This window comes from Crinia signifera, chromosome 5 (genome assembly GCF_055691185.1).
Source record: "Crinia signifera chromosome 5, ASM5569118v1, whole genome shotgun sequence".
In the NCBI taxonomy this organism is placed as follows: domain Eukaryota; kingdom Metazoa; phylum Chordata; class Amphibia; order Anura; family Myobatrachidae; genus Crinia; species Crinia signifera.
The window spans coordinates 89,669,430-89,685,723 of record NC_139221.1 but is presented as its reverse complement, the minus strand read 5'-3'; the positions used below and the strand labels follow the sequence as shown (position 1 = coordinate 89,685,723).

Below are 16,294 nucleotides of genomic sequence, written 5' to 3'. Positions count from 1 at the left end.
AGAAGCAGATAGGGGTGGAAAGTTTGTAGGCTAAAAACTGTCACAGCTCAAAGTGAAAGTGAAAGTACATTGCAGAAGCCATCATTTTGATAGGCTTTTAACTAGTATTTGATTGTTTAACAAAATAAATCTTACTGCTGTACCTTACATAATGATGAAGTCTATACAGTGGTGGCACTGGGTCTACCAACCCTGTGAAGTTAACCAGTGAGTCTGTGCACTGGGTGTCTTCAGTGGCAGTGACTTGCCATTGAAAGCATTAACCGCTATGCAAATGCCAAACAAGCATTCCTTGGGAGAAGTTTTTCTTCCCCCTGAGACTTCTAAAAAGTCCTTCCCCAACCTTTTTATCAGCTGCACATGACTTCTAGGGCTCAGCCAATGCAAGCAAGAAATGTTGGCATCCACTGAGAGGTGTGAATATAATGTGCATATAATACTGATTTCCTTACACCAACCACAGATGTACAGTATACAGCAGTGTAACAATTGTCCCCACAGACCTCCAGTGCCCACAGCTACCCCTGCCCCCAAGGCACCACGCTACACCACTGTATACTGTATATCTATGGATGGTGTATGGCAACGGTAGGCAATTGGCAGACCGCGGTCTCTGTCCACAAAGGACAGATAAAACAGACTGTCTCTACAATTTAGAGTAGTGGCGCTGCAGTAGCATGGCAGTTGCGCTGTAACAACACAGATAGGCCAGAGTGGCCATCTTCCTTCCCCCACCATGGTGCCAGTATTACAGCGATTGGTGAGATTAGTCATGTGAGTAGGCTGAGGCAGTGTCCCGGGAAGTGCTCATGTGGAGGCTTAGGCGCTGAGTGGATCCCAGTACTTCGTGCACCACAGCGTGGAGGAGCCCCAAGGACCCGGCAAACAAACATAAAGGCACAGGAGACGGACTGACCACTCCGTCCTGCCTCAAGGGGAAATCAAGCTACCCAGCGGCGCAGGCTTGTAATGTCTAGTAAAGTTTTAAGCCTCTAATATTACTGAAACTTATGGGGCCTACACACATGCCGATTTTGTGCCATTTTCTAAGCGATTTAGCAAGGTCGCTTAGAAACTAAGCATACATCGGTGTGTGTGTGGGGGCTAAACCGATATAGATGCGCGGCCCCGCGCGTCTAAATCGCATTAAGATGAAGAATGAGCATGTCCCATCAATCTAGCAAAATCGTTTAGCAAGACCCTGCATATCGGGCGCCTTTTGTGTGGTGTTTTTTTTTGTGCTCAAGTGACCACCGATTTTGCTCATCTGGACACTCCCTGAGCCCAAGAAGAATCTGGCATGCTTAAATCGCTAAGCAGAATCACTGAGACATATCGTTGACACATTTTGCACGTTCTAAGCAATATAGATGATTTTGTGCTCAAAGGAAATCTGCTATGCTAAATCTGGCATGCTATATCTCTGGCCAAAATCGGGATGTGTGTAGGCCCTATTATACTTACACTTTTAGGAATGTAATATAAGTTTCAGCACCAAAATAAAAACGTGTTATTAATTACATTACAGATATTTGATTTTGTTGGACCTCAATCCCAAAAAATTTCTAAATATCCGGAATCCATTAAAAATGACTTGCCTACCTCTGGTGTAAGGTAATAGGTATTACAGGATATGCACACCTCTCAGTGGATGAAGTTATTTGTTGCTTGCTAGCAATGACAGAAACACTGATTTAGAATGTGTCATTGCCCTTCTGTCTTGCATGTACTTACTAGGATTGCAAAGTAAAAATAATAAAATACAATTAACAGTTTATAAAAGAAGTAGCTTTGTGGTGCATTGCGTCACTCCCACAGCACTTCATTGTACTTGAGAAGCCCTGCCCAACCTATGATTGTATAATTCATTATTGAGATGAGCAGACTTTATTAGCGTAATTGTTACTGTCTCTAAAACAAATGTGTAATTACAATGTTAATGTCTTTCCTTTGTAAAACATATAGTGAATATAATACATTGACAGTGGTTTAAGTGGCATGCTCTGTTCTTTGTCAGACTGTGGATTATATGCCCAGCCTTGCTCCAACAGTTATAAACATTTATACTTGTATTAACATTTTCATAAACTGTGTGCATGAAGTATATATAAAGTGAAGCAGCGGGTGATAGTTTGTGTACTCAGTTCCGCTAAGTGATTACAGTAGGGTTTCCTAACAGAAGCTGTGACAGACACTAGTCATATTAAATATGTCTTGTGCCTCTATTAATGTCAGAATACATAATTTTAAACCTTTGTATTCCCAAATATTATAGCTAGTTTAATCACACTTTTATGGCAGTATGGACATGTGAATAAAGGGATAAAGTGGATGTACGGGTTGAGTCTCCAATATCCAAAATTCCAAAATATGGAATATTCTGAAATACAGAATTTTTTTTATAAGCTCGGCTGCGATAGTGACTTTTTTAATGCACAAAATGATTAAGAAATAGTTTGTAAAATGTAGCAACAGGCTGTCTATAAGTTGTATACGAAACAAATTAATTTTGTGTATGTACAGTACACAAACTTTGTTTCGTGCACAAAATTATTAAACATATCGTATAGAAGTAGGCTGTAATATGGTTGTTATTCTGGTCCGTTTGTTGGTCCGCGTGCGTTCGCAGGGGTCCGATGTTTGCACTTTGCACATGTGCATGGGTGCGTGCGCCCATGGCGAACAAACGGTTCACCCATCCTTGTGGGCAGAGAGCGGGGGGGGGGGCGTGGCGGGCTGGCCCATTAGCATATGGGCACTCTCATGTTAAGGCGGCCATGACAGACAATGGGGGGGGGGGCGGTCGGGTAGCTGACATCACAAAAGTCAGTTGCCCGCCCATTTGCTACTGAACATGCACGTACATATGCGTCAGCGACCATCAAAAGATGTTGGAGGTTCCCACCGACATGCGAATGGATGTTTATGTAAAACAGCATATCACCATTCGCAAGGTGGGGTTGGTGGACTTGCAAGGCTGCGAATTTGCGGCCTTGCGAATCAACCAGAATACCCCCCTATGTGTATTCGGTGCATATACGGCACAATTACTTTCTCTGTTTAGACTATTCTTGCCTACTTCTTTACCAGTGCCTGATTAACTAATAGGCATTAGGTTGCAGCCTAGGGCACAAGGACTGGAGGGGGACTGCAGGTGACAGCTGAGGCCTAATTTATTCCATGCTTGTTAGCTATCACCCTTCCTGATGTACTGTGAAGGTAAAATTCACAGCGTCTATTTGTGGCCGAAAACGGGGATGCGGCTCATTTGCATAAGCCGCGCCCCTCGTTTGCATAAGCCGCGCCCCTTTTTCTGCAGCCGGAAAGTTGGGAGGTATGCACTCCCCAAATAATAAATCCTATAGTGTATTTAAAAAAAACAGAAGTGCGTGTGGGGGGACCAAGCTAGTATCATGCCTAGGGAACCTTGAGGTCTAAATCCGGCTTTGCCACAGGCTTCACCAATGTCATGCTTTATCTTTTGTTTGGGGAATAAATTGTTTTAAGCAATATTTTACATCTAGCTGACTGCTGTCAGCCCTTTGTGTGTAGTGCGAATTAGAACCTGTATGTTATTTGCATGGACAAATCACTTGTGAGCAGCTGAATGGATTAGACAATATGAATATACAATATGAATATACATTGGCCAGTAGCGATTGGAGTTTGGTAGCATACTCACCAGCAGATATGTGTTGGGAATCTGGATTTATGATTCAGTCTGCCTTGGTTTTGTGTTCAGCATTTGACTCACTGGTGGCCTCCAGTGGCAGGTCTGTGCCACATCAGCTCAATATTCTGTGAGCAATTATTCACAAGGCTATGAGGTAATTAGCTTGTTAAGCACAAGCCTGGGAGCTCCCTGGATCTTCAGGTGTAATTAATCATGTGAGCCCTTTATAGGGCAGGCTCTCCTGCAATACTCTGCCAGTGATAGCTTCCTGTTTAGTTCCTGCTTCCTGTGCAGGGAACCTCTGTCAGCTCTCAGCCACGCTACCTGGTCCCTTGCCTCCGTTTATAGGCAGGGCCTCCCCCGTTCAGTCCTGGTTATGTTTTGGGGATTCGCCTCTTAGCCTTGTCTCCTGTTTATGTGGAGATTCCCCGTCATTTGTCTCTTGTGCCTGCGACTGGGTCGCATTCCCGTCTTTGGCCCGGTGCCGGAGACAGGGCTACATTACAGTCAGGCCCATTAGTAAGACCATCCTCTTGAGTTACCCCTGACGATCGCTTACCCTTTGTCCCCACATAGACCTAGCTGCATCGGGGTTGGAGCGGGCCTAACTCGCTCCTTCGAACGCAGCGGCCACAGGTGAAGCCTAGTACCCGCAGGGGTTTGTCATCTGCCCGGGGTACTCAATAGAGTCAAAGTAGGGTTTGCTGTGGCCATCCTAACCGGCGGTCCCGGCTACGGGCTCACGCCTGATCTCCAGCTTCCAGCCTCCGGTAGTTACATCCAGCACCCAGGTGGCATCCGTAACATTATGCAATGTCTGCTGGTCATTGGTAACCAGAGGTTGGAGGTCTACTGCAGAAAGTCCTACTGGCAATTGTACAATGACCACCATGCAGTGGAGGTCTACTATCCACTGTTCACCAAAGGTTGGTGATCTGCTGTTCTCTCACTTGTAGATATTGATGGTCTGCTCAATGGCACCTAGAGCGGTGGGTACTAATTATCTAGGCACAGGATTGTTGGAGGGGCCTGGTGGGGGCCCAGGTTGTAACCCCCCAACTGCTGTATGCTGAGATGTGGTAGGTCCAGGGAGGCTACTGCAACTAATCGCAGCAGTCTCCTTTGGCTGCAAAGCGGTTGGTAAATGCAATGATTGCCTTCCCCCAAATCAGGATGGCACACAAATAATAGTTTTTTTTGCAATTATTTTCTAAAAGAGGGTAGAACCATATCTTAGTGATCTGGGGCATATTAACACTGCCCTTCCCAATTTTCCTGGGGGCTGGCCAATCTCTTTAGGTCCCTGGGTCTGCAAAGGAAGGCAGGAGGTGGTATGCACCTTCTCCACTATTTGCATTGCTTAAGGGTCGCATACACTAAGCTGTTGCAAGCAGCTTAGAATATCAGATTCAAACTCTATTGCGCTGCGCTGCATCCAGCATAGAGGAGGGGGTCCGAACAAAGGAGGTTGTACGCGGGCTTCCTCCTCCTCTTTCACAATGCCTATGTGTCTTAGTGACACAACAATGTTATCTCTCATATGGGGTGCATTGAATTAACATTATTCTACTGTATACCGATAATTATGTCTAATTTATTTAACAACAAACCTAGAACCCTTTGACTAAACAGTGCCCCCATTGAACTATATGCCGATACTTGCCTTGCTGCTTCTGCTGCTGCTGCCATACCACTGATGCTGTTTATCATTATTGAGGATTCACACTGCCCTCTGTCCTAAACAGGTAGTACTGAAATTAACAGGAAGGGTGGCTGTTTCTTTTTTATTGCTATCAGCCAATCATAGCAGATTTTTATTGGCTAAATCTACAGAGTGAGGAAAGACAGCATTCTTATTAATTATTGTAAATTGTAAAGCGCAACGAAATATGCTGTGCTATACAGGTCGAGTATCCCGTATCCGAATATCCGTTATCCGAATTATTCCGAAATACGGACATTCCAGAAAGTGAAAAATAATTTTTTTTTTTGCTAAAAACTCACTGGAGACATTTGTAACAGCATCACTGGGGACATGATATGTAACTGGCACTATATATGTGCAAGACAATGATTGCTTGGCATTCAAATTCAGTGCTGAGATAGTACACACATTTTGTTTCACGTTTTGAAACCTTGTTTTTTGAACAATTAAAATATATTTGTGTGTATTTTATGTGGTAATAAAATATATTTGTGTGTATATTATGTGTTTATACAGCATCAATGCAAGATACTTCAAAATACATCATTGAAATATTAAAATATTCCGAAATACGGAATAATCCGTTATCCAAAATTCTCCTGGTCCCGAGCATTTTGGATACGGGATACTCAACCTGTATAAGAAACTGTAAATAAATAATTATATCCCCGACTACTTCGATTTCATTTTCTGCAGCTACAATTACTTCCCAAATTTCACAGTGACATTGTAAAAATTGTAAAAATAAGGGTTGTCACAACATAATTTTCTGTTACCCACAAAAGCACCATTTGATAAATACTGAACAGTAAATTGTGACACTATACTGTAGACTTTTTTAAAGGGATCTGTGACCATATGACGACGCAGGACAAAGATCAAAGACACCCAAGTTGCTTTCCTAAAATACAGTTATCTGTTCAAAACTATAGAATGTGTGAAAGTGTGTGCTAGGCTAAGATTTTTGATACAGGGCTGTCATCTGTTTGTACAGTATAGTCATCACAGTAATAAATATAAAAATAAATCCATTTATAATTATAAAATATTTGTTTGCAGGGTGTCAAGTAGAAATGGTTTATAAGTAAAATATACATGCTAAAAACCAAATAGCAACATGGTAGTACTTTATATCACCCCAGCAGGTCCATAAATATAATAGTTTATATAGAGTATAATAGTTTATGTCCCCGGAAAACATGCACGGCACATAAAAGACGTCCGTGACCACATCAACTTCTACAACTTCACTTGGCAATGGCATCAAGATTACTTTTGGGTACTTGTTGCTTAAATTACTAAGTGTGGAAATTTACTTTTTAGATTCAGATGTCACCTAGATGCGTTGACATGGTTAGAATTTGAAAGTTGAGTTGGATATAACCGAGTTTCTGCTGTATAAAAAAACCTCTTAGCTTCAATATGAATGCACACTATAAAATCACCTTTCCAATCTGGCTGGTTGGAATGATAATCTGGTAATGCCTGGGAACAAATTACAATCATCCATTTGCTCCCAAAAGCTGGAAAATGGACAAAAACAGTAATTGTTATGAATTGGTAAAATGAAAAAACTTTAACCAATTTGTCTGAATTACCGTTTTTGTCTGTTGTCCATGTTTAGGAGCAAACTGTCAATTGTCATTTGCTCCCAGAAATTACCAGATTTTTATTCCAACCAGTCAGATTGAAAAGATAATCTTATATTGTGTATCCAGCTTCAGTCTGTAAATGGATATGGTCAGGTATATGTATATAGAGCTCATTGAGTTGGAGCTTGAGTATCCAGCATCAGCATCTTTTCATTTAATAAACGTTGCAACTATTGAATAAGATCTGGTATGTGGCGGCCATGGAGAGAATATCAGCCTACCTTCACGACACTTCCCACAAATTTTTATCCTTTTGAAGTGTCTGGTTTTTATTGAATGCCTCTGTTCCTCATAGATCCATACCATCTGTGTTTTTATTTTTGTATTTTTTACTTGTATTTTTACCTGTATTTTTTTTCTTTCTCTTTTACCATTTCTTCCTTTTTATATTGATCAATCTATATATTTATATCTTTCCCTTTCATTTGACTATCTGATTAGGTACCCTATATCCCCATTAGGTCCTTAGCACCTACGATTTTGATGTGTGGGCTTGGCACCCTGGCAGTGGTGTAGCTAGGTGCCATGGTGCCCGGAGCAAGGGCATGTTTCCCCCCTCCCCCCGTGCTTCGGTTTCCATGGACATGGGTAGTGGGCTACAGGGGGTTACGTACAGAGATAGGGGGTACAGTGGGACAGACACATGGGTAGTGTGGGGATAAAATCTGTCACAAAAACAGTGTCATACACGGGAAGGGGATGTTTGGCAGGTATAAGGTGTCCTAATGCACAGACACAGGAAGGAAGTAGGAGGGACAGGATTTCACACACACAGGGGTAGTGGGCTACAGGGGTGGGGGTCACACACAGGATAATGGTTAGAGAGGGTCACACACACACTGTGGATTAAAGGGTATAGGTGACAAGGTTTCACACAGAGATAGGGGTACACGGGGAGAGGAAAGAAGTGGGGGACAAGGTTTAACACATACACACACATACAGGGGTTGTGGGGTCACACACCAGAGATTAGGGAGGTAGGGGGAACAAGGTGTAGGGGGGTGATAAGGTCTGACATACACAGGGGTTCACACACTGGGCTCACCAGGCACTTACCAATCTGTTGGTCAATGTATGGGTGTTAGTGAGGTCCGTGGACATAGGCATTGGGTGAATGGGAAATCCTGACTTGGAATCCTGGATGTACTGCTGCAAATAGATGGCCGACAGGCTGGATGCATGGGGAAGTCACCCCTGTGCGGGAGCAGGAGGCAGGACAAGCACTGCTCCCCCCCCCCCCCCCGGCTCACACACGCTGCAGCCCGTCTGACTGTAATGACGATGTAGGTGCCAGGGCTGCTGGGCAGGGAGAGGGCGGAACTAGGCATCTGCGCACGGGGGGGAGAGATCCTCCTCAGATTTCCGAGGCGGCGATGCCGGTGACCTTTTTCCGCGGACAGTAGCGTTATTGTCCGAGCAGCACAGGCGTCTCACTCTCCAGCGCCCGGGGGGAGAGATCCTCAGATCTCCGAGGCGGCGATGCCGGTCACCTTTTTCCGCGGACAGCAGCGTTATTGTCCGAGCAGCACAGGCATCTCACTCTCCAGCGCCCGGGGGGGAGAGATCCTCAGATCTCCGAGGCGGCGATGCCGGTGACCTTTTCCGCAGACAGCAGCGTTATTGCCGGAGGTGGAGTGCAGCCCACCTAGTGACGCCATTATGCAATTTGTCGGGCATAGCCGAGAGCGGGCGAGCAGGGCGGGGGGAGCTGGTGGCAGGGTGCACGGCTCCAGCGCCCGGTGATAATTCTGCGCCTGGAGCTTGTGCTCCACCGGCTCCGCCCTAGCTACGCCTCTGCACCCTGGGCTCGGCACCCTGTCCCTTCACAACTTATTTTTACCTTTATAGTTGGACTCCTTTTATCAATAAAAGATTATAAGTATTAGGCGGGTACAGTCTTCTGCAATATTTTTTTTTATTAATATATGACATGGGTTTATACTTGTTTGACATTGATCATTATACATAATATATGACCAGGGTTTATACTTGTTTGACATTGAAAATTATAAGTAAAGATGCTAAAAAAAAGCATTGCAAATAATAAAAGTGCCTTTGTCTCTGCAGTTGAATTGTAGGTCCAAAACTACATTAACTGTCTTTGATGTGAAGCAAATATTAATGTATGGTGATCTAATGGGAGTGATTTAGGGACTAATGGAATGGATTATGTCCCACTGATTAAATGCTGTTAACAACCCTTTGGAAATTTCACACTGCATAAAGCACTATGGGGAAATAAATTACTGTGTAAATGAATGTGTGCTGGATATACAGTGTTGAACATTATAATCATTTTATATCTAAGTTTTCTAGACTTCTGTCAAATTGAATTTCTGTGTATGAATCAATATTCATAATAGCAATAGCAACAATAGCAATTTGTGTATCTCTGGTTAGATCAAAATTGTGAATATGCAGTTTACAGGTATCTGCACATATTACTATAGTTTTATAAATGTCCTCCTCTGTGTTTAGAAAACATTACTTCCACTTGGTGGAATTTATTTGCCATGCAACATTTACTCAAACCACAAAGATTTTGTTTGTCACAAAACATTAATCCTATCTTGTTTACATTAGTGTTTATGGTTTGGGATTAATAGGCATCCAGCTATGGCCTTTTATGCTTGTGTGTGTTCAGAAACCGCAGTGTTACACATAAACAGGAAGCAACAATTACAGAAAGGTTAGCTTATTTTGTAGAGCATTGGCCATCTTGTTACATCTTGTTACAGTAAAACCTTTATCTTTAGAAGAAAATATTTAGGTCCCAAAGTTTTCCACAAAAATTCAAAAAGTATCTCCACCCTATATATTGCAGTCTTGGCTAAATCAAATATTCCTATACTGTTATTAGTCGCTGTCTAGAAAATCATATATTTACCTTTTTTATTTTTATATTATTTGTAGTATTGATGAAAAATAGTATCATATTATCACAAAAAGTACCCCAAAGGGAGGCAATAGGAAAAAATGCATGCTTGCAAATGCAGAAGCCTATCAGGTAAAATGGGGGCCTTAGAACTAGTAACAATGAATGATCGGTATGAAAGTATGTATTACTGAGACATCGTGGGATGATACTCATGGGCGGTCAACTTGGAAGGCTATACTCTCTTCAGGAAATATAGGTTAAAAAAAAGATGAGGAGTATTACTTTGTTACGCCAATGTTAACACCATGCATAAAGGAAGTTATTTACAGGGGTAATGGTGATCACATAGAAGCATTATTGGGGGGGGGGGGGGAGGATTATCAAGTGGAAGAAGTTGCTGTTAGGAACATGCTATAAACTGCCAGATATTAGTGAGACTGAGGAACCTCAACTACTACTGCAAATAAACTAGGCTGCAGATCTGGGACAAGTTCTAATTATGTGGGGTTGTAATTATTTAAACATTTAACATATTGCATGTTCATAATGTCAACATTTAATACATCAAAGCTAGATTGTCTACTAATGTACTTTTTTTTTGAGTGGGGGGGGGGGGGGCATATTTTAGGCTAACAATAAAACTAATAAAAAACGCAATTCTGGTGGTAAATTTTAACCATGTCCACATTCATGCCTGTCAATATTCTTCTTGTCAGTCTTAAGTTTTTGTCAACATTGTAACCATCAACATTCAGATCCTGTCGAAATTTGGATGCATATATTCTGAAGGCCAACATTCTGACCAGATCTAATAAATGTGCAAATCCATGATGGGTGCAGGGTTTGCAGTTCACATGAACCCCTTTTTTCAGGGGCCCACACTGTATACTCTATACACATACGTGTATATTTACTAATATGGGAGTTCTATTGAAGATGGAATGTTGCCGATTTCAACCAGTCGGATTCTATTATCTTTTAGAAGGTGTTAAATAAATAATAAGTAGAAACAGATTAGTTGATATGGACAACATCCCATCTTTAATAGAACTCCCATCTTAGAAAATGTACTCCATAGACTATACCATACCTCCTAAAGTTTGTCATCTCTAAATCAGGACCTTCCATGCCAGGGCTAGACTTTTATGAAAGGGGGAGGGGCCATGGTGTGTGTTTGGGCATTGCATCAGGAGGAGGGGGTGTGGCATAGCTCCATGAGCAGATCAGTGGTGATCACCGGCCTCCCCCAAATGTGACATTAAGACCCGCAGGTGGGACAGCAGGACAGTGTACAGTTAGCAGGACTGTCCCACTGTAATTTGGACAGTAATTGGGTAGGTATGCTATACTATACTTAACCCTCCCCTGAAAACTACAAAAATCACCATGAAAACCATGCTGGTGCCATTTCCCCAGAGTTCGCAGCCGAAAAATAACCAGGATAGTGTCATTTTTCCATGCACAAAAAACTCTGGTGCTGTGCTGATGTGTTATCTTAGGTGAGTATGTTTATTACATAGCAGCGTTCTCAGTATACTCAGTAAGCTTTTTATTGGTTTATTTTAATAGAGTCATTACACTTTTGAATTATTTCTACATTTAAATAATTGTTTTCAAACCATGTGGATGGGAGTGACCCCTACTTTAATAACAAGCACACTTTGTTAGCCCATAGTTAGGACCTCTAAAAGGTTTTCTAGAAGTCAACCTGAGAATAGAAGCCAAAAAACATGTATTAAATTTACTAGCAAAACAGGAGGACATAGATTATCTCAGTGGGAACAACATTTATATTCCAACTAATAAACTGAGATAATGTTCTGACATCAGTTGATAATCTTTTTTACAGTGTTAAAATAACAAATTGAATCACTGTTAAATCAATGTAGACTATAAGGAGACTAAGTGTTCTGAAAACAAAAATCAAGATAATCCTCAGTAATAGCCATTTAATAAGGGAGCTTCATGTGTTTAGAAGAATTTATCAACTGTTTTAAATACTTTAGTTAAGTGAATTATAGCTGTTTTTGGCCAACATCATTTTCAGTGCTGCACAAGTCAGATATATAGCGATACAGTTATAATTTAGACACATAGGGGCAGATGTATTAAGCCTAAACAAGAGATAAATGCAAGGGTGATAAAGAGAGATAAACGTCCAGCCAATCAGCTCCTTACTGACTTTTTTCAAACACAGCCTGTAACATGGCAGTTAGCAGGTGATTGGAGGGATGTTTATCTCTCTTTATCACCCTTGCATTTATCTCTTGTTAAGGCTTAATACATCTGCCCCAAGGTGAGAAGGTCTATTTGATTGAGCTTGTAATCTGAAGGAGCTATGATGGATACAATTTAACACCAGAGTGTTTATCTTGTACAATATAAAAGCTACACTGATTTTCTCAAGTGATTATAGTACTGCAAAGAGCTGCCACCCAGCTAGTTTCTGTATAAGAACTTGATAGAAGATATAACATTGACATGAAGGTGAAGAAAAGAATATTGGGTTCCCTGGTGTTGAGCCACTATGGTAGGCAGTGGTAAAACGAACAGCATGGAGATCTACCTGGCACCCCTCTACTGTGGCCACCAGGGTAATGAGGAATACAAAAACCACATACAATACAATTATGCTACCTTGTTGGTCCCAGAATAATAAGGACTTCTTCTCCAGTAGTCCCTAAGTTATGTTAAACACCCCTTCTCATTATATAAATAGTAATTATAACACGTACACAATTTTGTAATATATCATTATTTTTATTAAGCAAATACTCTTCAATACCATCAATCAGCACTTTACTATTTACGAAAATCTTATTTTTTTACCTAGCTTTTTACCTGCCTTGTTGTATTGCATTTTCACATATAATTTCAAGAATTTCAAAAATCCCTGGTGAATGAGTACTACTTATTGCTGCTTATAATGGCAAAAGCTATGGTAATAGCCCATCCTGGTGTCATTTAAACTGTAAAAAGATCTTACATCATCACTTATGCTTTTTGCAGTGGTAGCCTGTTGGCTAATGACCCCAATAGATTATCATTACAGCTGCAGAAACACCTTAAAACATACGGTCCTTTAATAATATGAAAATCCCATTCTTTAAACAAAGGCATACAGTATATTATGCTTACAATGTAATTCATAATTGATAAAAATTACAGTTAGATTCATGTGAGTGTAATTTCAGTTAATACAGTACATTGTAGTTATTTCCCAGTTCTTTCTTCCTGTTAGTGCTGCTGTAAACAATTGACCAATGAGGTCAATCCTATTTTTTTTTAAAGGAGCAATATACCACTGGCCGCGGCATTTCAATGCCGACAACTACACCTGAACCCTCTGCGAGCTGAAAAAAGTCAAATTTTGCATGACATTTCTTGGCCCTTTATGGGGTAGTGAGCACTTTTGTTCAGGTTCGGGCTGTCCTAAAGTGCAGCCACTGCTGCGATGATTTGCAACCACTAGATCTTCACTGATAAATGGATTGATCTGTATAATGTTATGCAAGCTACTATATAATGTTGAGGACCAGCTGCTCACATCCTTATCATGCCCTGTTAAAAATGTGTAGATGTCATTGAAAATAAACACCTGTAATAACAGGACAGATGAGGTCAGAGGTCATACCTTCCCTTTTCCCGTTACTTTAGCATAACATGGAAATAATTATGAGGATTTTGTACCAGAAAATTTTATTTTCTTTGTTTTAGGAGATTTGGGAAGTACCTTTTGTTCTGAGTTGTTTCCTCATTTTTTGGTGTAAAATGGAAAATAAATATTGCTTTCCTATTGGAAGGCCAACATCCTTCGGATCCTATTCACAACTAATAAACTAATAAACAAGGCCAAACTTATACAGTAAGAACTTGTTTTACAGATTTACAATGATATAAAATATACTAAAATATGTTTCTTATCTTTACTTACAGGTTCAACTTGGGAGAAAACAATTCGACAGATAGGTTTTGAAAGGTACGTAGAACATGTTTCCCAGAAATAATAAACCAATTTTGTTCATTTTATTTTAAGCCATGTTTTTTGCCTATAATAATAGCTATCCCCATAATGTTTGTGTTGTTATGTTGTGGTGTATATTATTAATGAATACATTTTGTCATGTTTGTGATGAAAACATAATAATCGCAAAATATTATTACTATACTATATTAAAAGCATAATTTCAAAGTTTTATCCTGTCTAAAATTACTTTAGACCAGTTTTGTCTTTGACATTAAAGAAGAAATTACTTTGTTAAGATAAATGAATGCTCTGTGGGGGTTATGCAGGTCGAAGTTCGCAGTGCTGCATGTCATTTTTTGCCCGCCCGCCGCTCGCAAATGCCGCAGCCCCCCTACGCAGGCCAAATTCGCTGCACAGCTGAAAGTAGATGTTTTACATAAACATCCATTTGCAGCCTACGGTGAAACACCCACATCATTGGATGGGCGCTGAGGATCATGTGGAGGGTACACGCAAAACTAAGACACTCTAAGGTGTTTTAGTTTTGCATGTATTCCTAAGGGGAAAATGGTCAGCTGCCCGCCCCCGGCACCCATGTCACAAGATGATTTCCATGGGAATGCACAGTGTTTTCATGGAAAAAACGTTGCACTCGCATGCGAATTCGCATGTGAGTGTACTAACTAGAATAACCCCCTATGTCTCTGCACAGAACCGTACTTGGCTATTGGTTATAAACTTCATGTTGGCCGTTGACTGGCTTACTGACCTGCACCCCCATGGAACTTCCCAGTCTCATTATACTGTGGAAGATATGCTGGCAAGCTATGGTATTTAACACCATTACACTATAATATGTAGCACATTATGAAGCACAGAAGGTAAAGAATCCATAGGTATGAGTCATAAAATAAGCAAGCTTAAGTAGACCTCAATATTTATCATTTGATCACTGTGAGGAAAGCTTTGTCTGCAGTTTATAACTATGGCCCATACAGAGTCCTTGAACAGGTTACTGATTTATTGGTATCAACGAGCACAAAGGTAACAGCACTAATGCAGGGTTTAACAGTAGCTGCAACAGTGTTCTATGGTCTTAACTACATGCGCTAAGTAGTGTTCCCCTGCACAGTACTGTGGCACGCTACACAGTAAAGATGGCACCTGGGTGCACATGCTCAGCAGCCAGTCAATGACATCATTCGGTTGGAAGTCGCACCTTACATTGCCTTCAGTTGTATACAGTATATGGTAGGAGACAGTGCAAGAGCACAATGCTCTCCGCCAATAACAAGATTTTGTTTTGGGACAATCTCTTGAAATTTTGGGGGGTGTTTCTCTGATTAAATACCTCATTGTAGCCATCAATGTAGTCATCTGCTTCTAAAACCTCATTCTTTAATAAAAAGCAAATATTGGACAGTATCTTAGATGTTGCATGTTACATGTTGCAGTGGATATTATGGCTTCAAAATATCAAAAAATAATGTTTATATCAAACTATACATAAAACATGCCCACAATACCAGACATTTAATGAAGCCTACACCACATTAATTCCGAAACCAGGACGTGACCAACTAATCTAGATTCCTATTGTCCCATTACTCTATTAAATGTGGACCTAAAAATCCTTTATAAAATTATAGCTACCCATTTACAATCCTTTCTGCCCTCTATTATTTCTTCCCACCAGTTTTATTAATGGTAGTCATTCTGTTAAAGGAATTCACACTGCAATAGCATCAATAGTTACTGCAAATATCTCGCCTAATAATCCTAACATGCTTTTAAGCTTAGACCTCCAATTATATTAACACCTTACAGTAAGGGGGGTATTCAATCCAGCGTCATGACTGTTGGGCTAGCCCGACAGCTGTGATCCGGTCCCGTTCTCAGCTGGCTCGGCGGCAGCTCAGCAGGCGGGCTTCAATGTCCTGCCTGCCGAGCAGAAAAAGGGGGCGTAGCCGCGAGAACCGCCTTGAAATCGTCGAGCTACGGCCAGGAGCTCACCATCTCCAGGCCATTCTCCGCAGAACAGGCCCCTGTCGGGGAAGACAGCATTGAATAGGGCCCCGCTGCTATTTGCCCCATTGGGAATAGCGGCGAGGGATTGAATACCCCCCTATTTGTTTATTTGACTCATACTTCTTATTTGTAAAATTATGATGCAACATACATTTTTAAATTGTGAAATATATAGCACCTCCGTATTTAATGCAGGTGGTAACAAATTTTGCTAGTCATTACACTTATAAATGTATATATACATGTTGAAGCTTCAATAAAGAAATTGTTAAAAATGATCCTACCTTAACTTTAATCATAAATAGAGACCAATGGTAACAGTAGTCTGGCCTTTATCATTTCTATAATTGTCCCGCATGTGCCAGTTAAAATATTCTTTGCCATTAGCAGT

At 41.0% G+C, this 16,294-nt stretch overlaps 1 protein-coding gene across 6 annotated transcripts in view; it reads left to right on the top strand.

Moving 5' to 3' along the window:
- PIEZO2 (piezo type mechanosensitive ion channel component 2) overlaps positions 1 to 16,294 on the top strand; it is a 360,808-nt gene that overhangs the window by 201,925 nt on the left and 142,589 nt on the right. For all 6 annotated transcript variants that reach the window (XM_083187662.1, XM_083187660.1, XM_083187659.1 and 3 more), the window contains exon 4: positions 13,845 to 13,887. In XM_083187662.1, coding sequence (XP_083043788.1) covers positions 13,845 to 13,887 — 43 coding nt within the window. The remainder of the gene's footprint in view (positions 1 to 13,844; positions 13,888 to 16,294) is intronic.